The sequence below is a fragment of the Dysidea avara genome, chromosome 10, assembly GCF_963678975.1.
Source record: "Dysidea avara chromosome 10, odDysAvar1.4, whole genome shotgun sequence".
Lineage (NCBI taxonomy): Eukaryota > Metazoa > Porifera > Demospongiae > Dictyoceratida > Dysideidae > Dysidea > Dysidea avara.
This window is the reverse complement of record NC_089281.1, coordinates 709,174-735,951: the sequence shown is the minus strand read 5'-3', so window position 1 is coordinate 735,951 and position 26,778 is coordinate 709,174. Positions and strand designations below refer to the sequence as shown.

At 38.7% G+C, this 26,778-nt stretch overlaps 2 protein-coding genes across 5 annotated transcripts; one reads left to right on the top strand and one right to left on the bottom strand.

Moving 5' to 3' along the window:
- The first annotated feature begins 3,237 nt into the window (after nt 1-3,237).
- LOC136269164 (DNA-directed primase/polymerase protein-like) lies at nt 3,238-19,660 on the top strand. Of its 4 annotated transcripts, XM_066064649.1 has the most exons (16): nt 3,239-3,311; nt 3,363-3,420; nt 3,477-3,555; nt 3,597-3,694; nt 6,908-6,951; nt 6,997-7,097; nt 14,205-14,278; nt 14,324-14,397; nt 14,993-15,133; nt 17,421-17,486; nt 17,542-17,636; nt 18,171-18,253; nt 18,383-18,468; nt 18,548-18,755; nt 19,122-19,204; nt 19,293-19,660. In XM_066064649.1, the coding sequence occupies exons 3-16, from the start codon at nt 3,523-3,525 to the stop codon at nt 19,610-19,612; spliced, it is 1,506 nt and encodes a 501-aa protein (XP_065920721.1). In that variant the 5' UTR covers nt 3,239-3,311; nt 3,363-3,420; nt 3,477-3,522; the 3' UTR covers nt 19,613-19,660. The 4 variants fall into 4 exon arrangements, with proteins under 4 accessions (XP_065920720.1, XP_065920719.1, XP_065920721.1 ...); XM_066064648.1 differs by having other exon boundaries at nt 3,238-3,420; nt 19,305-19,660; XM_066064647.1 differs by having other exon boundaries at nt 3,238-3,420.
- Nucleotides 19,661-25,227: 5,567 nt separating this feature from the next.
- On the bottom strand, nt 25,228-26,679 carry LOC136268835 (uncharacterized). The gene is made up of 2 exons (XM_066064299.1): nt 26,586-26,679; nt 25,228-26,488 (listed from the first exon to the last, which is right to left on the bottom strand). Exon 2 carries the CDS (start codon nt 26,471-26,473, stop codon nt 25,295-25,297), a length of 1,179 nt encoding a protein of 392 aa, XP_065920371.1. The 5' UTR covers nt 26,474-26,488; nt 26,586-26,679; the 3' UTR covers nt 25,228-25,294.
- Nucleotides 26,680-26,778: the final 99 nt, after the last annotated feature.

Genomic DNA, 26,778 nt, shown 5'->3' with positions numbered 1-26,778 from the left:
GTGCGTTGGGTTAGGATAGTTCAGCCTTACCCTAAAACCAGCCTCAATTTCCCTTCATGACAGCTTGGCAGCATTGGTTAGGCACAGCCAAGCCCAAAAATGTCCTCAGACCAATCCCAGACCCTTTCAAAAAGTTTCTATGGAATTTTAATTTTTTCTATTTTAACAGAATTTATGCTGACTGACTGACTAACTGATGTCTCCAGCCAAGACAATAGATAAGGCTATGGGCTTGATTGCTTCACTGTTCTGCATCGTTTCGTCCTGAGATGTGCCATTTTGCCAACCGCAGTAAGTACAATACATACATCATGGACTTGCCTTTGTCCTCCAGTTCTTTTCTTTGACAATGCAAGGTATCTACTCGTGATAACAAGTTTCCCTGTGTTTGTGTTGGCTATTATGCTTATCACCTGTATTTTCCCATAACGACTGGATTGATTGCAGAGATGCTTTTCATTTGTAACACTGTGTAATGGGCTGTGAAAGCAAAGTACGTAAATGGCCACTTCACTTTTGAGTAGCTGCGAGGACAACCAGGCATCTCTTGCAGTCATGCTTATCATCACTGGTTGGAGTGATTTTCTGTTTGTGTAGCACCACAATGCTCAGACATTTTTAGTTTATTGCCTGGTAGTCCTTTGTGGGAGTTGGACTCTGCTTCATCTTCCACTCCCTGTGGCGTGCTCAATAGACTGCAGGGCTTTCTGGTTAAGGCCCCTGTTAGGGGGTGATTGTGTGTTTGCTGGCAGTCCAGGTGGTGTTTTGAAGGTCTATATAGGCTCTGCAGGTTAGTTCTTGTTTCTTTTTTCCATGCAAAACTAGGTTTCATTCTAGCTAGGATGGGAATAGCTAGCTAGTTGGGCTCATGAATCGTTCATATTTTTGTGGTGACTGGATTGATTGCTGAGGCGCTTCTCCTACTGTTCTTTGTTGTAGTGCTGTATAAAAAGCTGAACATAGCTGAAAGCAAAGCACAATGGCCTCTTCACTTTCAAGTCAGTACTTGATAGCTGGAGTGCGTGTTCAAATGAATGTCGCAGAAGATGGCAATACAAGCTGCCTGCTGAAGTATGTAACGTATTGTAGTCTTTGGTAGATGACATACATTGAACTGTAGCAATCTTCTTTACAGTTCCTTGTAGCCAAAAAGTGATGCTGAGTATTAGTAACCACAGAGAGTTCTAATAGCATGATGGAATCAGTGGAAACTAGCATGAGATCAGGTCTGCTTAGAGTAGATGTGATATGAGTAGAATAGTACATGGGGGACTAACACTTGCCTGGTAGCCAGGAAGATCAGCATAAAGCTTATAACAAAGTGGTAAATCCTTTTTAAAGTTGTGAACAAAAGCCTGCAAAATGTAGTCGTGATACCAAGTGTATCTCCCTTGATCAAGTGCAACAGAACAACCAGTTATTACCAACACCATTGAATCCGGCCCGCTGGAATATAATCATTAGTCCAGTATGTACCCTTTGTCACTCTACTCAGCCTACAACCAACCATGTTTTACAGGTGTCACAACTGACCCGCAATAAGAAAGAAAGTTGCTTTTCAGGTAAACCATACATCAGTTTTTGTTACTATAATATAATATTTTGCACAGCCGACGATTTGAGAGTATAATTCCAATAATCAACATGAGAGGAACATAAACTGCTACAAGCCTTGCTCTTAAAAGTAGATGAACGGATGTTAGAAACTGATGCCTTAGCAGCAGAAAGTGCATCAAAAACAACACCTGGAGCATCCTGAAGTCAGTAGATAAAAGAGACTGACGCAATTCAACAATCATCAGGTCAACAGAGTGTTCAATAGCCAGGATGTAAGACAACTTAGCAGACTCCTTTAGATGAGGCAAAAATGGAAGGTCTAAAACATCAGGATGAAAAAAAACAGTTCCTAGAGTGCAGTTACGAGGCAAATGTATTAGACTTGTATTGCATTTATGCTGATCTTCCTGGCTACCAGACAAGAGTTAGTCCCCCAAGTACTATTCCACCTCATATCCTAAGCAGACCTGATCTCATGCTAGTTTCCACAGATTCCATCGTGCTATTAGAACTCTCTGTGGTTACTAATGCCAGGAGCACATCAAATACATAGAATTTTATGTGCTTCTGCTAAGGCCAACATTTATTAAATTCTTGTTTCCTGTCCCCAAAAGATCATTCATCTAGTGCAGGCGGGTGGTTATTATTATCAATAACTAAAATTTTATTATTTTGAAAATCATCAAAAAACTGAAAAACAAGCATCAGATAGCCAGCTGGCTGCCTCAGTGAAGAGAAATAAACCGTCTGTAGGGTCAACAACCTGTAAAATGATTGGCTTTGCCTGTGAAACTCCAATAAACAACCATATTTGTGTGCTGAGATTCATACACAAATGCTGGAGGCATACAAATTACAAATAATTTCCATATTTCTAAATTATTTCTAAATACCAATTATATTAATAATAATAATTACCAATGCGGGTGACAAAACTGGATGTGGGCGGGTGACAGGAAACAAGGCATTAACAAATGTTGGCCTAATACTCAGCATCACTTTTTAGCTGCAAGGAACCATAAAGAAGACCGCTATGATTCATTACTGCCAGATCTTCAACATGCTGGATTTTTGGTTGATCTTGTGACAGTTGAAGTTGGCCATTTCATGCCATTGACCCTTCCAACACTTAGCAATGTAGCTATGTCATCTACCAAACAGTACAATACATTGTATACTTCAGCAGACAGCTCGTGTTGTCATCTCCTGTTTGCACAGTATATTTAATGCTCGGGCTTCGGCATCATGGGATGTAGTCGATCTGTTGACATATCTAAACTATTTAGCTAGTAGCTACAATTTTATTTTTTGTCTTGCCAGGGCTCCAGTTATTGTTACTTTTTTAGTAACTTGGTAAGACTAGATTCTTGACCCCTTTTCATAACTATATTGTACAAGTAATTGTAACGTTTTGTAGTTTAGTTGTAGAGTAGTTTGCATTGTAGCTGTGTTTCTTTCCCATTATTTTACATTGTGTGATAAAAATTAAAAAATAAATAAAAATTATGACGTTATTGCATCAAAGCCTGCACCAAAGTGTAACTTACAACTTAAACCTATCCTTGAACTTACCCGTAACTGGTACGCTTATTCATTTCTCAGACTAGATCCAAAGGGTGCGGGGATTTGCGGGGACGGTAAAAGTCGTCCTCGATCTTGTCGATCACGTTCCCGCGAATCACGAGATCTCGCGACATCTCAAATATTTGTTCCCAATACAGTGTGCCAGATTCCCGTTCCCTGAAGGTCTGAAGGTTGTAGCATACTGATGCGTCCCAGTCAATTCTATTCCTGTAAATCATTAGAGAGGAAGGTGAAAGTTTATAATGACGACAAGACTTCGTCAAAGATTTCGGCGTCAAGGTCGTGAAATATTAATTATCTCTCTCAACTCGTTGAACGTACTTGTAACATTATAGTATTCTAAAACCTAAAGATGTCTGGAGAACGTTTCCACGACAGCAAATGGCATTTGATTACGTCAGACAGTGCGCACAGGTTAGTGCATAATGTCAGAGGGTGGGGCTAGAGTTGTGCAGAGTATTGCAGTGTTTGCTTATGAGTCAGAAGAACTGGGAGGAGGAGGGAAGAGAAGATATCTCGTGGCCACCTACCTCACGTTTGTTACACGTTACTTGTAAGTGTGCTTGTGCCTCGGCTTGTACATTGTGTGTAGAGTGTGTGTGTCTGTGTGTGTATGTAGTGTGTGTCTGTGTATGTAGTGTGTGTGTGTGTGTGTGTGTGTCCCCCTGTCTACCCAGCTGTTTAAATGGGGACTTACAATTGGTGACCTGGGGAAGCAACAGGGCATTGCAATCAGGGGCAGAGGAGACACCTTTATTTAGGGGGGGCTGGGGCTGTAGCCAGGGGATGACATGCAGGGGGGACAAATCCAGATTTTCTAAAAGTGGGTTCCACTCTGGAATTGCAACTTCAGTCTAGCCTGGTGATGCCATGGCCTAGCTGTAAGTCGAAGACCAAAAAAAAGAAAAGAGGTAACTACCTGCTGACAATAGCTGCCCTCCACCAACATATCTCCTTATTTATAACTACACATGTAGCTTGCTACATTGCCTCTCTGAATACTGTGACTGCTCTATTAGAGTATCTTGATCTTGACTGCTCTATTAGAGTATTTCAAATTATTGATGCTATTGAGGCTCTCAATGACAGCTATAGATAATTTTAGGGGGGGGGGCTAAGCCCCTCCATAATCTCTTCTAAGCCCCCTTCCCCGCCGCCCCTGATTACATTCCGTATGCACAGTAGGTATAACCCAGGTGCTGCTATTGTCCTAGAGGCTTGTCTGCTCTGCTGGAGGTTTGCTCATCTGGCTTAAATAATCAGTCTACTAAAGTAGTGCATTACTAAAGTAGTGCGTTACTAAAGTAGTGCATTACTAAAGTAGTGCGTTACTAAAGTAGTGCATTACTAAAGTAGTGCATTACTAAAGTAGTGTGTTACTAAAGTAGTGCGTTACTAAAGTAGTGCATTACTAAAGTAGTGCATTACTAAAGTAGTGCGTTACTAAAGTAGTGCGTTACTAAAGTAGTGCGTTACTAAAGTAGTGCGTTACTAAAGTAGTGCGTTACCAAAGTAGTGCATTACTAAAGTAGTGTGTTACTAAAGTAGTGGGTTACTAAAGTAGTGCGTTACTAAAGTAGTGTGTTACTAAAGTAGTGCGTTACTAAAGTAGTGTGTTACTAAAGTAGTGCGTTACTAAAGTAGTGCGTTACTAAAGTAGTGCAGTACTAAAGTAGTGGGTTACTAAAGTAGTGCGTTACTAAAGTAGTGGGTTACTAAAGTAGTGCGTTACTAAAGTAGTGCGTTACTAAAGTAGTGCGTTACTAAAGTAGTGCATTACTAAAGTAGTGTGTTACTAAAGTAGTGTGTTACTAAAGTAGTGTGTTACTAAAGTAGTGCGTTACTAAAGTAGTGCATTACTAAAGTAGTGCATTACTAAAGTAGTGCGTTACTAAAGTAGTGCGTTACTAAAGTAGTGCGTTACTAAAGTAGTGCGTTACTAAAGTAGTGCGTTACTAAAGTAGTGCGTTACTAAAGTAGTGCGTTACTAAAGTAGTGCGTTACTAAAGTAGTGCGTTACTAAAGTAGTGCGTTACTAAAGTAGTGCGTTACTAAAGTAGTGCATTACTAAAGTAGTGCGTTACTAAAGTAGTGCGTTACTAAAGTAGTGCGTTACTAAAGTAGTGCGTTACCAAAGTAGTGCATTACTAAAGTAGTGTGTTACTAAAGTAGTGGGTTACTAAAGTAGTGCGTTACTAAAGTAGTGTGTTACTAAAGTAGTGCGTTACTAAAGTAGTGTGTTACTAAAGTAGTGCGTTACTAAAGTAGTGCGTTACTAAAGTAGTGCAGTACTAAAGTAGTGGGTTACTAAAGTAGTGCGTTACTAAAGTAGTGGGTTACTAAAGTAGTGCGTTACTAAAGTAGTGCGTTACTAAAGTAGTGCGTTACTAAAGTAGTGCATTACTAAAGTAGTGTGTTACTAAAGTAGTGTGTTACTAAAGTAGTGCGTTACTAAAGTAGTGCGTTACTAAAGTAGTACGTTACTAAAGTAGTGCGTTACTAAAGTAGTGCGTTACTAAAGTAGTGCGTTACTAAAGTAGTGCGTTACTAAAGTAGTGCGTTACTAAAGTAGTGCGTTACTAAAGTAGTGCGTTACTAAAGTAGTGCGTTACTAAAGTTGTGCGTTACTAAAGTAGTGCATTACTAAAGTAGTGCATTACTAAAGTAGTGCGTTACTAAAGTAGTGCATTACTAAAGTACTGTGTTACCAAAGTAGTGCGTTACTAAAGTAGTGCGTTACTAAAGTAGTGCGTTACCAAAGTAGTGCGTTACCAAAGTAGTGCGTTACTAAAGTAGTGCGTTACTAAAGTAGTGCATTACTAAAGTAGTGCGTTACTAAAGTAGTGCGTTACTAAAGTAGTGCGTTACTAAAGTAGTGCGTTACTAAAGTAGTGTGTTACTAAAGTAGTTACTAAAGTAGTGTGTTACTAAAGTATATAGTGCGTTACTAAAGTAGTGCATTACTAAAGTAGTGCGTTACTAAAGTAGTACATTACTAAAGTAGTGCGTTACCAAAGTAGTGCGTTACTAAAGTAGTGCGTTACTAAAGTAGTGCGTTACTAAAGTAGTGCGTTACTAAAGTAGTGCATTACTAAAGTAGTGTGTTACTAAAGCAGTGTGTTACTAAAGTAGTGCGTTACTAAAGTAGTGCGTTACTACAGTAGTGTGTTACTAAAGTAGTGCGTTACTAAAGTAGTGCATTACTAAAGTAGTGTGTTACTAAAGTAGTGTGTTACTAAAGTAGTGTGTTACTAAAGTAGTGTGTTACTAAAGTAGTGTGTTACTAAAGTAGTGTGTTACTAAAGTAGTGGGTTACTAAAGTAGTGTGTTACTAAAGTAGTGTGTTACTAAAGTAGTGGGTTACTAAAGTAGTGCGTTACTAAAGTAGTGCATTACTAAAGTAGTGTGCTACTAAAGTAGTGCGTTACTAAAGTAGTGCGTTACTAAAGTAGTGCATTACTACTCATTGCTGCAATATTATTACCTAACAAAGTACTAGCATCACTTAATTAGCACGTTACTGTAATATTATTATCTAACGAAGTACTTTTTTACATTGTGTAATATGTAATATAACATATTACTAGTTACTTTTAAACTGAAATAATATCTAACTGTAATGCATGGCAGTAATGAGTAATAAGTAATATATTACTTTTTAAAAGTAGCAGCCCAACACTGCCCCCATTACACTGGGTTCGCTGTACTGCTACCTGGTGTGTTGTGATCTCATCTAATGTAATATGACTTAATATGATGCATACAGGAAGATGAGACCACCACGTCACTATTATGAGGTGATCCCCAAAGGTACACTAGTTACTGATATTGCTGTTCTAGCCATATTGTCACTAGGTGTGGCTTGTAAACTATACTTTGATGTGGAGTACAAGATGTCAGCTAATCCTTCACTAGACCCTACACATGGAGCTGAACTGGTTAATGTGTTTGTGAAGGTACTGAGTGTACTGTAGTAGTAGCATGTATTAATGGACAATGTGTGGAGAAACAAGGTCATTATCTCCCATATACTAGCAATGGTGGTAGTGAAGGGATGCTGTAGTAACTGGTGAGGTGCAGTATCAAACGGTACGGTTGTACCATTTAAGTATGGATCCTGGTGAAATTTTCACGTGCCTCCCAAAATTCTGCCTTTAAAAAGCATCCTAGAGATATCTTATGAGACGAAAATCACCTTTACGGAATAGTACTTGTCCATATAATACATAACACAGCATTAAACACAACAAAACACTTACAGGTGGCCGGATATAGATTTTTTTTAAATTGCCAAAAGTTGAATTTTAGACTGACTGCCTGACTGACTGACCACAGTCGCAAGCCTAGAGGCCTAACGAAGCAGTGCACGGCCACCATTTTACACCACAATAACAAACTCACCAGTGGGATGTGCCTTTTGGGGTTCCGACGAGTACGTGCCCTCTGCACCTTTTCTTTTATCTTCAATCAGGCTGCTTGTCTTATTCTTCATCCGACGAAGCCATATCGAGGCATTAATTTTCCATATCAACACTTTCTCTAAGCAGCATAATAGATGCCACAAGATTATTTAAGGCGCGGCTTTGGCTACGCGCTACTGTACGGAGGTACCAGTACTAGATAACTTTCACGATAGGTCACAAGATCACGCCCATTCTTTATTATATGCATTATCGATCTATCGATTGAAACCACGATGACACACACCCTTTACGCTAGCTGTATTTCAGTAACCACACACCTTCAAGTTGATTGAAATAGTCTAATAATTGATCGAAACCACGATGACCACGTCCCTTTTTGGGCAAGCGCACATCTTTGCAGGCTGACTCGAGATACTCTAACACAGCAGTCACCCTAATAGAACAGTCACATGTTTATAGCTGGCTGTATGCCTTAACAAAAAATTAAACAAACTAGTATATTAAAAATTATAAATTTAAAAATGAAGTAGGGATCCAAGCGATAAAAAGTAGTGAAACAAGAGATGAACGATGATAGTTATTACAGCATAGCTCGGTGGGAAATCCCTACTTTGGCATTGAACGCAAAATGTAGTAGTGGTCTTCTATCTATTAACGATACTGAACCCAGCAGCAGCACAGCAATAATCAATAACAATTACTACAACAATTAACAGTACAACGTGGTGATCACGAGACTAACTTAACTAATTACGTCAACTATTTAATTGTGTGTGTGCTAATTTGTCACATGTGTTACGTAGCCTCCTCTTCCTAGGAATACACCCTGTATTCAGTAGCCTAGTGTTGTACAAAATCAGCATAACGGGAGGGTGGAGCACGTTGAGTACGCTGAGGATATCGATGACTTGGGGCTGGTGGAGTCTCTGAATCATCTACCAATTCAATGTTTGCACCAACAGGTCGATGAGATATGGGAGGAGATGGTTGAGTGCCTCCAGATGAAAACTGTGAAGGGGACTGCAAAAAATGGGTGTCTGCATGACATAGTTTAAGTCGATCAAAATGCACCACCTTGACTTTGAAAGGTCTTTGTGTGTTCTTGATACGATAATTGTTGTCTGATACCTTGTCAACCACTCGGTATGGGCCAGTCCAGAGCTTGTGAAACTTCTTGAAGGTTCCTCGCGGTACAACAGGGTTAAACAACCAAACCAAATTCCCAGAGCTGAAAGGATGGCCATGGATTCGTTTGTTGTAAACTTCCTCTTGTCGCTCCTGATGAATAGTGATGTTTTTATGGGCCTCTGCAAAAGCTTCCCCCAAGGCCTTGCTCAACTTAGATACATACTGAGGTATGGAATGTGTACCTTGCTCAGGAGTTCCATACATAACATCAATTGGCAATTGTGCCTGTCTTCGAAACATTAAGAAGAAAGGGGAGTGATGTGTACTAGAATGCTTGCTGACATTGCAAGCCATACATACCTTCTTGATGTAGTCCTCCCAATCAAACGGATGGGTATCAGTACAAGTTGCAAGCATCTGTATAAGAGTGCGGTTGAACCTCTCAATTAGACCATCTGATTGAGGATGGTAGGGTGTGGTTCGGGTTTTATCAATATGTAGTAGTTTGCAGATTTCAGCAACCACCAGTGATTCAAATTGGGCACCCTGATCGGAGTGTAGTTGTCTAGGTACTGAAAACCAGCAAATAAACTCATTAACAAGTTTGTTGGCTACAGTAGTGGCCTCTTGGTTAGGAATGGGGTACACTTTCATCCATTTGGTAAAGTAGTCCCCAATTACAAGGATGTAAGAATTCCCAGTGGCGGATTCAGGCAATGGTCCTAAGATGTCCATTGCAACAAGTTCCAATGGGGCACTCACTGGCACTGGGCACAATTTAGCTGTAGGCTTTGGAGTAGGGTTTTTCCGTCTAGCACAAACTGCACAAGTGCTGCACCATTTCTGTACCTCAGTGTAATGTCCCGGCCAGTAAAAACGTTCCTTGAGTTTTCACAGAGCTTTGTCTGAGCCTAAGCATCCCCCTACTGCTCATTCATGCAGTTCCTTAAGAACTTCGGTACGTAGTGATTTGGGAACAACCAGCTTGTCACAGAGGCCCTGGCCATTGGGAGAAGGCAATCTGCAAAAGAGAACATCTTCTTTTAACAGTAACTGCTCCCGTAGTTATAATAAATGTCAACTTTCCAATGCATGATGTGGGATGGATGGGTAAGTGTTCTGTTGTTTACCCTCAATAATTGGTCCCAGTACAGGATCTTCAGATTGAAGCTGTGCAATTCTATGGTCTAGTTGTGCAGCTAATGCAGTGGTTGTCACCAATGGAGTAAGAGTAGCTTGATTGTACACTGTCTCTTGCCCACATTGTTCACAAGGGGCACGGGAGAGGGCATCAGCTGTACTATGTAGTCTTCTTTACAGTGCACTATCTCAAAATCAAATTCCTGTATGTCTTCTTTACAGTGCACTATCTCAAAATCAAATTCCTGTATGGCTTCCAACCATCTTGCCATTTGGCCTTGAAATTGTACAACCACTGCAATGAGCCATGGTCTGTGCGTAGTGTAAAACATTTGCCCAACAAATATGGTCTAGAGTGCTTTGTGAAGGCGACAACAGCTAGCAACTCACGGCGTGTAACACAGTATCGGTGCTCTGGTTTAGTAAGTAATCTGCTGGCATTGGCAATGACATGCTCACAGCCATCATCCCCAACTTGGGACAATACAGCACCAATTCCACTGTTACTAGCATCAGTGTCCAAGAGAAAGGGTAAGCCAAAATTGGTGTGGATGTAAGTTTCAGGTGGAGGATGTAAGTTTCAGGTGGAGGGAGACAAAGGCATCTTGACACTCTTTGCTCCAGGAAAAGGCAATATTACGTTCCGTAAGCTTGTGAAGTGGCTTGGCTAGATTAGCAAAGTTGCGGATAAATCTTTGGTAATAATTAGCCAGTCCAAGAAACTGTTGTATCTCCTTGGTGTTCTGAAGGGTTGGCCAGTTCTGCACCTTATCAACTTTTGCAGGGTCCACTGAAATACCGTCACATGAAACAATGTGCCCTAGGTATGACACTTTTTCGTGGAAAAAATTGCACTTCGGCGGTTGTAACTTGAGTCCTGCATTTCTTAATCGATGGAAAACAAGGTCGATGTCACGTAGATGATCACTGAAATCTTTTCCGAGTACAATTATATCATCAAGGTAAACCAGGCAGGAGGACCACTGCAAGCCACTCAACATCAAGTCCATCAAATGTTGAAAGGTAGTGGGCGTGTTACAAAGACCAAAGGGCATCACCTTGAACTCAAACAACCCATGCGGTGTACAGAAGGCTGTTCTATGCCGATCAGCTTGGTCCAACTCTACCTGCCAGTAGCCACTGGCTAGGTCTAAGGTGCTAAACCACTTTGATCCATGTAACGTGTCCAGAGTGTCGGTAATTTGTGGTAAGGGATAAGCATCCTTTCTGGTGACAGAGTTTAGTTTTCGGTAGTCTACGCAAAAACGAGTGCTGCCATCCTTTTTCTGTACTAGAACAATTGGTGCAGCCGATGGCTGGATAACATCCTTCTTTAGCATGTCATCCAGCAACTCACTCACTTCTTGTTTTTTGGTGGGTGGGATGCGCCGGACTGGTTGCCTAATAGGAGGGGCTGTCCCTGTATTGATTGTATGTTTCAATATGGCTGTACATCCCAGAGAATCATTTCAACTAGCAAAAATATCTGCGAAACTCAGTAACAGCTGAAAGAAAGCCTCTGTTTCATCTTCCGATAAGTTGTCTTGGGACTGTTGAGCCATTTCCTACAAAAAAATTACGTTTCTCAGACATTACAGGAGTAGTTGCCTTGGGAGAGCCCAGGGTATCAGTAGCTGCTACACAAGCAGTGTCCAGTGAATGTACTCGTGCAATTGTTGCATTGCGGTGAAGTGTAACAGGTTGTCTCTGAGGGTTAAGCACTCGGACTATAACTTTGCTGTCAGATGGACTGACTACTGCTCTGGCAATTAGTGCTAATGAATCCTTTCCTTCTGTTCCTTCTAGAAGGTATGTGCCTCCATTGCTAGCACAGAGTGAGGAAAGTTAGTATCAGCAAAACAGAAATTAATCTTACGGATACCAATGATTGTTAGTGGAGTACTGTCCACTCCCACTAGACGTGTCCCATTCCACCTTTCAAGTCGATCGGGCATGTTACAACATTGTTTCCACACATCCAGCCTAAGGAGGGTCACTGCAGAGCCAGTGTCAAGAAGGAAGTTCACTTGTTGTCCATTCACCTTTGCACGGACCATGTGGCCTGTTGTAGATTCAGGAGAAGATGTGACAATAACAAGGTCAGGGTGAGCCTCATCTTTACCCTTATACAAATGGCTCTCTCCATATAAGGTTATACGGTTAGATTCAGTTTGAGCCTTGTAATCAACCTCGCACGAATGGCTCACTTCTTGCGAGGTATCCTGTTTCCCTGCGGTAGCTGTGCATAGCAATCCCTGACAATATGCCAGGGTCTATTACATCGCCAGCAAACTACTTGGGCCCGCTGGCTCTGTCTGGGGGATATGGTCTCTGTTTACCTTTAGGCTCTTTGACTTCCTTTAACTCAATCTCCAGCTTTGTCATCTTATCTAGCAGCTCCCTCATCATCCCAGCAGTTGTATCGTAGCTAGTAGCAGCTACTAGAAGCTGTTCTGCGACACTAACTAATTCAGTACTGGCCACCCCGAGTGGCATTCCTTTTTGTGGCAAATAAGGTTCCATTTCCAATGTTGCGGTAACTGCTGTATCTAGGTTCGCTGGTTTCTGCTGCTTAACACTAAAAGCAATTTGTGCATTGTCAATTTGTGACAGGTAGTGTGTAAGTGCCATTTGTTCACGTGCCTCTGCTTGTAGTTGTGGGAACACTTTCTCCACTAAGAGTTGAAGGTCCTGGGCAAAGTCAGCCCATCCTTCCTGTGGCTTTTTCCGTCGTGTTTGGAATTCCACCTGGTATCTCCCTTTCCTGCTAGCTGGCTCAAATCGGTTTTTTGGGGCAGTCTTCAGCAGTGTATAGTCAGCTTGTGTCTCCGTAGCTGGAGTGCAAGTTGGGCTCTTCCAGTAAGTCTTGCCTTCAGCCACAACAACTTTTTAGCATCATTCCACTCATTTACCGCTGCTATATTCTCGAATTGGCAGCTCCACTGTGTCCACTCCCCTTCCCCTGAGAACGTCTCTGGTAGAACTACTGGCTGCGTCGCCATTTAAATTCGAGGTTGGCTCCTCCTACGGTATTAAAAAAGAATTACGATTCTAAGAACCCTTGTTCCTGACCTCTTGGGGTACCATCATAAGCCACGGTTTTTTGAGCTGATGGTTTAGTAGGTTATGATCGCTGGATTGGGTTCCTAGATTCCCACTCGCCACACGCACAACAATCTCACTGGTTCAATCCTGCCGACTACGCCAATGTAGTAGCGGTCTTCTATCTATTAATGATACTGAACCCAGCAGCAGCACAGCAATAATCAATAACAATTATTATAACAATTAACAGTACAACGTGGTGATCACGAGACTAACTTAACTAATTACATCAACTACTATTTAATTGTGTGTGTGTGCTAAATTTGTCACATGTGTTACACAAAATAATTGCTATACTGACCATGCCAAAGTAGGGATTTCCCACCGAGCTATGCTGTAGTAACTACCATCGTTCATCTCTTGTTTCACTACTTTTTATCGCTTGGATCCCTACTTCATTTTTAAATTTATAATTTTTAATATACTAGTGCTTTTTCACATGAAGGAATTAAATTTGATAGACTTCTGGGATTTATGGAAATAAGCAATCAACAAACTATAAGGCATGTTTGTTTAACTGGAGTGTTGGTAGCACTAGTGAGTCATATTTAAGTTTGTAGAAAGGTAAAATCTTCTTTTAAAATGCATAAAGTAATTTATCTGCAATGCTGCAATGCAGCACTCTACATAGTAAGATACTCTGATTAAGCAGTCATATTTTCTCATCCTAAAAGACAAGTACGTGTGTGCAGATGATAATGTAATTTGTAGTGTAACCCATCCATAGAGCTTGGCTGGGGAACAATGTTTCAATGTGTTTGAACCATTACATCTATGGTATTACCTTTCAAAAGTTCCAGGTAGTCATCTGCATGGCATTACATTAGCAATTACAATCAAAGATTCCGTATCCCAAAGAACTAAACTCACTTTCAGAATATTTTTGTATCGTGAAAGTAAATTAGCTACTAGCTAGATATGAAATTGAATTAATCGGTACTGTAGCACAAAATTACCAGGATATATGGAGAAAGAGGCTTTGCATGTAAAAAATACTAGATACCATTTCAGAGCACCTATTTTCAAAAATTCCCTGGGGGTAGCATGCCCCCATTCTCTCCTAGCTTGGCATGCTAATGCAGTTGAGTATCACATGACCTCTGATTAAAAATTTTAAATATCACAATATAAAGTAATGTGCACTCCATGGATGGTCTGACCACTGGGCTCCTGCCTTGGTCACAATTTTTTTAGCAACTTAAAATGACACTGAGTAGTTGAGCCATACAGTGTGCTGATTGGTTATAATTGTTGTTGTTGTCATAGTATGTGTTATACGAGTTGGAGGTGTGTTGTGGGTGGTCTTGTTCAGTGGATCATGTGATGGACTTGGATTCCAGGCATGTGATTATCACATGTGGCAATTGTGTATCCATTCCCTCCAGCACTAAGGAGAAGTTCTCTAGACATCTGATATTTGTCACCCCTGGGGCTTGTTTTTCATCACTACATCATGTTGGTATGTATTGTATGTGGTGTGCTAATCCTACTAGCCTCCAGTGAGATGTAACTGATAGTCAAACCTCTCTCATATTAATAGTTCATGATCACCACATTGACTGCTCTATTAGAGTGTTTTGATGATAGCAACTCACATTGTTATATGCCATGTTAAAATTTGGCTTGTAATTTTCAGGCTGCACAATATCAGTGGTCATAAAGCATTTAGGGACAAACACTAACAATTGACATATTCTAATAGAGAAGTCAGTAACTGTAGTCCTCCTCATGTACCAGTATGTTCTTTATAAAATCATCAAACCTCTTCAATCCCAATTTGATCTAGCAACTACATTACAATCAGATCATCCCTTTCTAACAAGATCATCTTTAAGCTTATTCATTGTACTTCGCAACATTTTATCCGAGGGTAGCTCTTATGATAATAATTCAAGGTTATAATACAGCTACTATCCACGCGTGGATATTATATGAGCTGCTGCTATTAACCAGTTATAAAATTATTTGAGGAAGCCCAAATGGACAAAACTACTAGTCCCATGTGAATACAAGTGCATGTGGTATAGTTACTGAATACTTTTGTGTTGTATTAGGAAAGTTTGTACATCACATTTGTCACAAGTTACGTCAGCTGCACTACTCCAGTGATGCCATACAATGCTACTCACAACTATTTCCATGCCAAACCTCAACAAAGCCCTCAACAAAACAATATGTAAACTACTGTCCCCCAGGTTAACTGAAATTTGTGTGTTGTTCATATGTTGTGTGCAATACTCTTCAGTGGGCACTTGTATTTAGTAACCTTTTCATGAACTACACTGTAGTGACGGTAGTGACCAGCAAAGTAGAGGTGATGATGTCATGAAAAACACCGTTGGGACCGACTTGACATGGTCACTATAATGAAGTGGTCTTATTAATGAGGTCATGAAGTACACCTTAACTATGTTTGGGACCTACTTGACATGGTCACTATAATGAAGTGGTCTTATTAATGAGGTCATGAAGTACACCTTAGCTATGTTTGGAACCTACTTCACATGGTCACTATAATGGGGTGGTCTTATTAATGAGGTCATGAAATACACCTTAACTATGTTTGGGACCTACTTGACATGGTCACTATAATGAAGTGGTCTTATTAATGAGGTCATGAAGTACACCTTAGCTATGTTTGGAACCTACTTCACATGGTCATTATAATGGGGTGGTCTTATTAATGAGGTCATGAATGACCTACTTCACATGGTCACTATAATGAGGTGGTCTTATTAATGAGGTCATGCCTTAGCTATGTTTGGAACCTACTTGACATGGTCACTATAATTAAGTGGTCTTATTAATGAGGTCATGAAGTACACCTTAGCTATGTTTAGGACTTTACTCGACATGGTCACTATAAAGAAGTGGTCTTATTGTAAAGTACACCTTAGTTACGTTTGGGATCTACTTGAGTTGCATGTGGCCACTATGGAATGTTACCAGATCTACAATAACCCCCTCCCCACATGTTTGCTGCAAATTTGTAGGCCACATTCGTAATTATGTTTCTGTTCCTTTTAATACAAGCAGGCAGAATTCAGCAACACAGCAATGATGAAGTGACTGCTCCATTACATTGTTTTCTGATTTGCTGACTGTTCTATTAGAGTATATTGTACCCTATCAATTTCTTGCATTTTTACTCATAAATTGATACTAAATAGCATTTTTGTTGCTACCCAATAAGTGTTCTGGCTTTTTCAAAAAGCCAATGCTGGAATTTTACCATTTGTTTCTAAAATTTCACGTTCTCAGAAAAGCGTGGACCAATTGGCAGGAATGGTCAACTGAAGTTTCAGCCCAGAAGCTGAGAACTTTGGAAGTTACAATGCTACAAGTGTTAACAGCAAAAAGATTGATTTGTACAGTGTTAATAGGGAAACAATCTGCATTAAATGGTTGTAACTTATGAATGTAGTATTATAGAGAGCTCTAACTTACACCATCATGTTCCTCATAAACAGGTTATAATAACCCTTCAGGTTTTTACAAGTGTCCTATTCTAATACCGTATAGTTAAAAAAAAACTTTGGTGGTAAAAAACTTAGGCAAATTTGGCGAATAGCATTACAATCGCCAAGGTTTTTCCGCCTATTATTTTTAGCAATCACATGAGCAGATTAGCCATGTTGTAAGGATGGGTATCAAAGTATCGTGACAGGTATCGTGGGTATTTCCAAGCGTTCCCTTAAATTGTAGTGAGGTTCATTGTCCCACAAGAGATCACGAAAATCCAAACATTGCTCTTGACATTACAAGAACCAGTGAACAATGCTTACACTTGTGCAGTAGCTACCACTCGAATGCAACGTTGCTATGCGCAAGTGCAAGCAATTAAAAAAAAGACTTGCTACTTAAGGGCCGTTGCCATCGTAAGTCATCCCTTAATGTTAGGGATAAGGACTTGCGATCAAAATGGCTGTCATGCCCCTTAATTGACAAGTTGTTAATTACTCGCACTCACGTGTAGTGATGTTGCATTCGGTCGGTACAGTATGTGGTAGCTAAAAATTTTCAGGTGAAACCCCATTCGTCAAAGTATTACTAAGACATGTTCTAATTGAACAGTCACCTTTATTGTTTGGATTTCTCATGTAACTAATCACCACAACCTAGTGTGATGATCCCTCAATGAGGGATGACCACTTCAATATAATATAATTCAATATATATATTGTTTAGTTTCAAATGTGACCAATTCAATATAATAAGGCTAACGTATCTTTCAATTTTTTCTTTACATTTAATTCCAAATTAGTATCTACGTAGGCTAAGTGTAAAAGTATGTACGAGTTTGAAACCAACCGTCAGGCCTTTGAAAACTTGTTTCGGTTGTATATTTGTAAAAATGAATGCTTGTGCTGTAAAATTTTGGTTTGCACTGCTATGTTGGGTTTTCGCACATCTAGTGTGATATTTGATGTTATTAGAGGACAAAGGCACATCATCTTTATTGTATATCATGTCTGTTATTAGTGGAGGATTTGTTGAGGTTGTTTGTACAAGATGACAAGGGAGGAATTTGTCTGATTTGTGATGAAGGTGTGGTGATGTCATTAAGACACAGAGGAATTACCTATCTGCACCACCCATATAGCTGTGTACACTAAGAACAGAAATTTTCGTCTGCCACTGTCCAGCAAATTAGGGAAGAATGTTCCACTATTACCAACTAAAGGAAGCAAATTTAAGGTGTAGAGTTAATAATGAAGAAGAGGCTGTTAACTCAGCTCATTAAAAACAAACCTATCAATCTTCCACACTAGAAAGTAAATTATAGTTAGCTCTTAGTGAAAAAACATTGTTTGCTTATGTCGCACATGTTCTACCTGAGAACTTTAATGACTCATAATTTTGTAGTGAGCTGTTTCCAGTCTGACACTCTCTTCTCCATCATTACTCCATAGTATTATACTATACATATAGTAAGTTGCATTCATCTGTTAGTAATATAGTGGAGACTATATACTCAAACTAATATGGAAATAAAAAGTGCTTTCATAATGAACACCATCCTAATTACTCTAATAGAACATACACCCTGTTGACAAATACTCTAATAGAACAGTCATTTTACATTTGTACAGTTAATTGATGTTCATATAATCATCTTCCACTGTAAATGTTAAATGTTGTTACTGTTCTGGCACAATAGCATGCACTGCTAGCCTACATTCATCTTTTGAGTCACGCACATTTTTATTAATAAATATATTATCAACGTAGATGTCACACCTCATTGATGAGAGGAAGGTTACACACAGTACAACATTTGCTTTGATAATGGATTCCTTAATATGTAATGTGAGGTAATGTTGATTTGTATGGATACACTATAATTGTGTTTTGAACATATGTATTTATAAACAAACATAGCTAGTGATGGGTCGCTGTAGTGTGTTGTGTGTGGCAGTAGTTGTCAATCCATTGCTTCACAGGTTTGAGGATCAACCTGTTCTACTGTCTTTTGGGGAATCCACCACTCATTCTCACAAATCATCTGCTGCTCGTGATTCCTCAGCAAGTGTGTGCATGTGTGACATCATGTGTGTGTATGAGATCTCACATGTTGTCATGTGATGCTACATGGCATCACACTACAGGATCATCAGACACAACAGAGGAAGGCTACTCCCACTCGCCATATCCTGAAATTGACCAGTTTATCACTAAACAGCTCACAAGGAGTGGGGCACAAGGTACTATTAGAAGATGGACACTGTTCCCTCAGGGCAAACTGTTGATCTATGACATCAAAGACTATCGGTGGTGTGAGAATATTGGAAGGCAACACAAAAGCAATAACATCATGTGAGCTAGTGTGTTAGTGCATCTTTATGCTATTGCTAAGTTCCCATGAATATTGTATACATACCTTTATGTCACTCACCACTAAATGTAGAAGTAAGCACCTCCAATCCTACAATAGTTGTCATTTTAATGAGCAGGCATATAATCAATTATGTTGCCTAATTGAGTAACATCTAAGTGTCACTGGCCCCATTTCCACATCTCTTTTAAACACATTTACACTATAAACCACAAGCATTCATAGCAACTTAAACATGTTCAATGTTAGTTATAGTCATGTATAGCTGTTGGTGTCACATGGTAGATGTATAATGAGCTATAAGCTACAACTATGTTGATACACTAGACTTGGTATCCAATTTACAGGATAATTGCTGATTTATTACGAGGAGTGTACTATCAAAAGTGCTATGACCCTGACTGTCGTCGCATTGACTATCACTCTCAAGGTAACACATGACTATATTTCTTAGCTATAGTTTGCTAGTAACAGTTATCGATAAGCATACACACTGGAGAAGTTTCTTCAAATTACAGACTACCACACAGATTACATCATACCTAATGACATCAACCCGGTAGTCAATGGTGATGTTGATGATGAGTGGGATGATGATGATATCATGTTGACCATTGGATCAGATGAACTAGTTGCTAGCATTGAAGCTGTTGAAAACTTTGATGAGTTCCTTAAAGTTGAGGAAGAAGAGTTGTCCACTCAACACCTCATCTGTGACAAACACTTAACTGAACAATCTACTGCTACTACCAGTAGTGTAACTAGTAGTGACCAGTTGTGTGAAGGTGATAGCTTTCTAGATGCTATTAATTGGGATGAAGTGATGGATAATACATGATCTATTTAATGTGACATATTTAACATAAATGAAACAAAGTAATTATAATGCTTCTACCTAATTAATATTACTATGGGAGTGACATCATGTAATGTCATTTATCCCTTACCCCTAAATGGTAAGGGTTTGCTTTTTAACTGTGAGGCATACAGCACTCATATGATTCATACACCCTCCATTATTTACCATGCCCATACAATACATTACTGACAAAACCTATGCAGATATGTATATAGTGTAGTGCCTAAAACCCTCTAATTTAGATAATGATTTTAGAAGGGGATGCATGTAAAAAGTCCTTTAGAACCATTTTTGGGTCCCTATTAATTTAAACACTGGATCTAGTATTATACCAGTACAAAGCCTGCAACTGTAACATGATTGCCCATTCTCAGCCTGGCAATAAACAAAATGACTGAAAGTGCTATTTTCAAGAGGTTTTATTAAGGTTTTGCATTCCAATGCTCACATGCAGTTTTGTAGTATCATATCCAAGGATCATCCTGATGCGTATCATTTCTTTATTGGAGGTGTATACCAAAAGTTATCGAAGTTTTAATTGGTTACAGATGAACATAAAATCAGAGTATATACCCTTTGTAGGTGAGCTGCTGCCATAGCAACATCTGCCATTTTGGAGTACGACCGGTTTTGCAACCCTGGTAGCGTTGCTTTCTATAAGAGTAAAACAACACCTAGGAAGTAGAACTTCTTCTGCATTCCAGGCCACAGCAAAGGTTGACCAGGTTAAACGTACACTTTCCCATACGCTATCAGGGTTGCAAAACGGGTTGTACTCCAAAATGGCAGATGTTGCTATGGCAGCAGCTTTAATGGGAGTTACCAATTTAGATAATTGGGATTTCAATAATTTATTCTGTAACCAGTTAAAACTTCATCATTTGATAACTTTTCTTAAATAATACTTGACACATCAGGATGATCCTTGTACATGATACTACAGAACTGTGTACCCCTTGAAAATAGTATTTTCAGTCTTTTTACTGCCAGGCTGAGACACTTTAATGGGCCATCATGTTGATCTAATAGTAGATCCAACCTTTAAATTAATATTGTTTTCCATGTAAGACAGTGTTATTGACAAGGTCCAAAAATGGGGTTCCAAAGGACTTTTTACATGCCTCTCCTTTTAGTACATATGATACCAGTGGCGTAGCTACCATTGAAGCAACCGAGGCAACTGCCTCGGTAAAAAATGCTCAACTCAGTGAACAGGCTGAGCAGGTTTGACTTATGGCACCCCGAATCTTCTACTCAAACGTTACTAGACAGCATTACTGTACCACACACAATAGTATCTATAGCTGTAGTGCTAAGCAGGGCCAGAACCCATGGTGACACAGTCCGGCATTCACTTTTCAGCTATTTGAATTTGTAAAAAGATCGAGATACTTTAATAGAGCAGTCATTGTAATATATACTCTAATAGAACATTCAGTACAGATTATAACCACTGATCTCATTACACTGCTCGGTATAAATCATTTACATTTATGTTAATCAATTGATCATCCACATCATGCATTAGCAGTTACTATACAAAATAGCCTCCACATGCCATTTCAAAGCATATATTTTCAAAAATTTTCCTTAAGGAAACATCCCTAGCTTGACGTGCTTAGTACATGCAGTTGAGGATGCATCAAAGAGATAATCTCTGACTTAAACATCACATCAGATCAATACTGAAAAAAGTAGTGTGCATGACTATGACTTGCAGTCCATGATGGCCTGATCACTCAAAATATCGCTGGAGTAATTCAGTTTTTGTGTTGAGTGCAATTACACTAGTCTAATACTGTATTTGAAGCATGGTACACTGTAAGCTGGAACATTACTTATGACATGTAGAAAATGCTCAGAGTCTTCTGAAACAATTTCTTCTATCCAACCAGAAAATCAACCTGCAAATGCTGTATCACCCATGCTTGAAAGTGTGCATGAATCACTGAGTTGAGTCTGAAGCTGACCCTCTCAATTATTTCAATGTATAAACTTTGCCTTGGTAAACTTTTTCCCTGGCTACGCCACTGTGATACAAACCCCATAAGAAATTTGGTGCTTTTATCAAAAAGTGAACAGTTTTGTGGCTTGCAATTGGTGCTGGACTAATACAGCAATAAACAGTACCAATAGATAAAAGAGAGTTGTGTAAGTGTCAAAGGTCAGTTTGCATGCTAAGACATCTATTATCAAGTGTTCAGATTACACAGGTGTTGTCATTTTCAAGTGATTAACAGGTTCTATTATATACCCTATATAATTGCAGTGATTTATAATTGCAGTGATTTATAGCTATTGTGCCTGACACGTTCTCAGATTCATCACTAAATGGGTAGCTAGATAAGAAATAAACGACTCAAACTATTTCTTTTATTCTTGTACCAATAGACATCACTGCAGTGTGGTTACTTCAGGCCATTTGTTGAATGTTTTTTGCATGGACTTGATTTTAATCAGTCGAACTGCAACTATATTAGTAACAGAATTTTGCAATTGAAGGTGGTTTCTGACATAGGCGATTCTAAAGGGGGGGCCAGGGGGGGCCAAGGCCCCCCCTGTTAAAAAATAACTTTTTAAAAATCTTGGGGAAAAGTTGCTGTATAGATTGGCATTGTTATTTTTAGCATTTTTCATGTTTTTAGAACAAATTTTAGGCTGTTTTCAAGCCTTTAAATTGCAAAAATCCTGCAGCTTCAGGGGGTTGCACCCCCAGACCCCCCTGAAAATTCTACTTTATACTATAGCCAAACAACAATAGTTATGCTGTTCCCTACTGGGCCCCCCCTGTAGGTCAGGTCTAGAATCGCCACTGGTTTCTGAGCAAATTTTTGGTGGCAAATATCAAGTTAGTGGTATGTATATAATCAGTGTTGGGAGTAACGCGCTACATAAGTAATGCGTTACGTAATATTATTACTTTTGTGGTAACAAAGTAATATAACGAAATACGCTATAAAAACAGGTAATATAACGCAAGATACTTTACTTACAAACGTAACGCGTTACCTAAGTAATATAATTACTGTAACGAGTCTAATATAACGTAATATTATTACTAACAGTAACGAAGTTACTAATCTCGTTAGTAATCCTCAGAGTAACGCCTAACCACAATGGAGTAACGAGGCCTATTAAATGAAGTTTATTCACTAGTTTCTTACTTATAACCAAGATTTGTACATGTCCAACAACGCAATCATGTCACGTGATAAGGTGGTAGTTTCACACGTGACAGCTTAAGGCTGTGGACACAAAGTAATATAATATGTAATATTATTACAGTTACTTTATTTTATGGGTAATATGTAACTGTAACTAAATAGTTCTGTTGCAAGTAATATGTAATATGTAACTAGTTACTTTTACAAAGTAACTTGCCCAACACTGTATATAATATTATATGTTACCCTTTACCCATTCAGTTTTTTATCATAGCTACGTAATTCTGAGCAGCTAACTAGCATTAGCTACTGACCATACACTATTATAATATATGATGTGAAAATGGTGGTGCCGTTTATTTTCGTGCAAAAAATTTTTTTCATAATGATTTACGTAAATGACTACTCTATTAGAGTAGTTCGATCTTATGTAAAAATTTTCGTGTAAGAAACTATCATACTGCAAGTTTTGCATACAAAATTTACAACGAAAAAAAAGCAAATTACAATAAGGCCACTCCAATTTGTTTTTATGTTTCTGGTCATCTGAAGTTTGGTTTTAGGTGCGGGCGGGCGGAATTCAGCAACAAAGCAACAATGATGTGACTGCTCAATTAGAGTATTTTTGTGATTTTCTGACTGTTTTATTAGAGTATATCGATCTGTACTATGCACTATTCCCATTTCTTGCAGGTTTTCACTGGTAAAAGACATATAGTGACACGTAAGCAGTTAGGTTTAGCATGTTTGTAACAACCCAATATTTGTTTCTGAAATCCAGCCTTTTCAAAAATCTGATGCGGGCATATTCCCCATGTATTTCTGAAATTTCACTTTCTGCCAAAAGGATGCGGGCGGTGGACCAGAAACATAATTACCAATTGGAGTGGCCTAACATCTTCTTTGTACTCTATATTATTATTAAAAAGAACTTAAAAGTAACATTTGAAAAAAAAATCCACTGTAACTTGATTTTACTGGAAATACTGCATACTAGAATCTCTAAAAGCAATTTTTACTAGAAATAGTGGTACACCAGAGGGTACCGTGGAGCTATAAGTTGTGAAATTTTATTCAAATTTTACTGTAATATTGACAGGGAACAGTAGCTGCATCTTATACTTTTTACAGCTATAATTATTCCAAAACAGGCATCAGCTATATAGCTAGTCTATAATAATAATAATAATATCTCAGCAGCTGTATAATCTTGTTTAAGACAAATCTGCTGTAATACTCGTGACCAAGTATGACAAAACTATGCAGTCTTATAGTCCAAAAATACAAAATGTTGGCTTAAAATTGCAATTGTGTATCTTGATAAGCTATAGCTATAACATTTCTGTAAAATTTAGGGAAATCATAGTCTCCAGAGATTTGTACGTGAATAAGTGGTAAAGGTGTTACTTAGTATTATTCATGTTCAGAGAGGAAGTTATTAAATTAAAATAGTAGTCAAGGCTATAAGACTGGTTTAATTTAAAATAGAGCAAGTGATGGTGGAGTCATCACCAAGCATAGTAACAATTGTGATTATGGTTTTTGCTACTGGCATGCTATACTTAAGTATAGTGACAATTACTTAAAGTCTATGAGGCACCAAATTTTGTGATGGGTTATGAATAGCATATTTTCCTTCGGAACATATTCCAAATTTTATCTCTCTCTTGTATCCCAGTGTTTTGTCATGCTCTTTACTGTCACGTATACAATTAATAATAGCTACTATCCTTAGTTTTGTTTTTGTACTTGTTTTGTATAATCTGAGAAACACCCTTGTGTAGGCCTTGAGTGTTTTAGTGAAACCTTGTCTTTGACATATCAGATAATAAATAAGTCAATAATAGATTATAGAGTATTGAGGTGTCAGATTACGGAAGTTGAGAGGATTCTCTTTAGGCATCTATCAGACTAGAGAAATTTGAGAAGTTATTTATAAAATTAAGTGCTAACTATGACAAAAGATGTTGTGTTAGTTGAAAACTATTTAGGTCATCTATCATCACTAGTGGCTCAGGTAGCTCATTCCATATATGGTTTGGTAGTGGAGGGTAGGAAGGGGTTGGCAAAGTCTCGATTCTGATAGGTGGGATGGCGTAGCGGCAGGGGTGTCCCTATGTAATTGTAGCAGCTCCACAATCCCTTCTCCAATTGCTCATAAATGGCCTCAAATTAAATTTAGTGATAAAAATATAATGTAGTTATTTACTACACGAATGAAGATTAAACATAATGGCAATACAATAAGAGCTATTATAGCAAAGTTAATTATTGTACCTGATGTGCTCTTTCAGAATCTTGAATGACACTAGTATTGAATCTGATGGCACAACTTTCTTCGTACGAAGGCCATATAAATGATTGCTAGTAACTACAAGTATATAGTTATTTACATTTAAACAATGATTGTCAATACTTGTCTTTCCTTGTTAATAAATTTTTTTTTTTAAATATATTTTCAGAAAAGTACACCATGACCACTGCTAATTTAATCATTTTATACTTCAATTGTGGGTCTATCAACACAGTCCATCACAGTCCTTCCATCATATAAGCCATTATCTATTGCTTCACCAAATAACACTGTAAAACATGAAGAGCCCAACTTAGTCACCATGCACACTGTTAATGCTCCTCCTGCAATCAATAGGGGTGGACCAACAACAGCTGCTGGTGTAGCAAGCAATATTGCTCCTAGAATAAGGCATGTGGCCCCACCAAATCCAGCAACCAAAGTAGATGCAATCTGACACCGCAGTGTTGTAGTTAAATTGTCTCTTACATTTTTCAAACGAGTTCTCAAACTTGCTATGTCTCCTAGCAGCTCACAGAAAGGCCTACAGTCAATGTTTTGTATTCCCCTCACCACTTCAGTTATACCCTCGTAAATAGGCAACAATGCACTGATCCTTCTAATGGATGATCTTGACCAAAATGGCTGCCACAGGCCTTTGATCATGTCAGCTATCTTCTCAGCCCTTCTCAGTAAAACGGACACTGCTACCTTTAATGATGAACTGGTCTCTGACTGCTCTTGCTCATTATCTGTGTCACTAAACTCCCTACGAATGGTAATCAGTATTGCTATGGAATCATTTAGCTCATCAATGATGGATTGCTTCCATGATTTCTTGAGAGGTATAATATCTTCTTCAAATGCTTTGAGGAAGACATTGCTGATGTAAATTAGGAAATCTGTGAATCCTTTTCCAACAGATCTCTTAAGCCTTATACCATTGACAATTGGCCCTAGTGTTGTCTGCTGTCCAACTATAGAATCAGCTAGTTTTAAGCCACTATTGATTGCTTCGGTCACATTACAGGAGTTGACAATGTTCACTTCATAAGCAGACAAGCAAACTTTCATATACTCATCAATTATGCCCTGCACTAGAGTAGAATATTGAGGTTCACCCATTTCTTCTAAGGCACCAAGGAACTCCATGTAAACTGGCTTTGGTGATCTCATCACCTTTAAAACTACATTCCTAACAGCTTCACTATTATTATACTTGGCCTGGTACTGTAGAACTGGAAATTCCTTCAGTGAGATAAGCTCTTTGGCAAACAACTTGTCCATCACTTGTTCAAATTGAATGATTTGTGTAATGGACTCCATACAGTGTTGCAGAGCCTTAGAATGGAGCTGTTCACTTGGTGGAACTGGTCCAGCCATTGACAGTGAATATATCTAAAAAGCACATGATTTTATGATGGAACTTATAATATTACACAGCTACAACTTAATATTGTGTCCTATCAATTATATTAGTTAGTATGTGACTTACCAGTACAACTCTGCTACACACTATATACTTGTTACTAGTACAAATTATACAACCATGCAGGTATAGTAGCTATATTATACTCTAAATATTTGCTGATGGATGCTAATGAATATCACATCAGCTGATTATCAGCTCATGTCCTACACAATAGTTATGATATTGTGGCTGAACTGGTACATTCCCTGATCAGTTA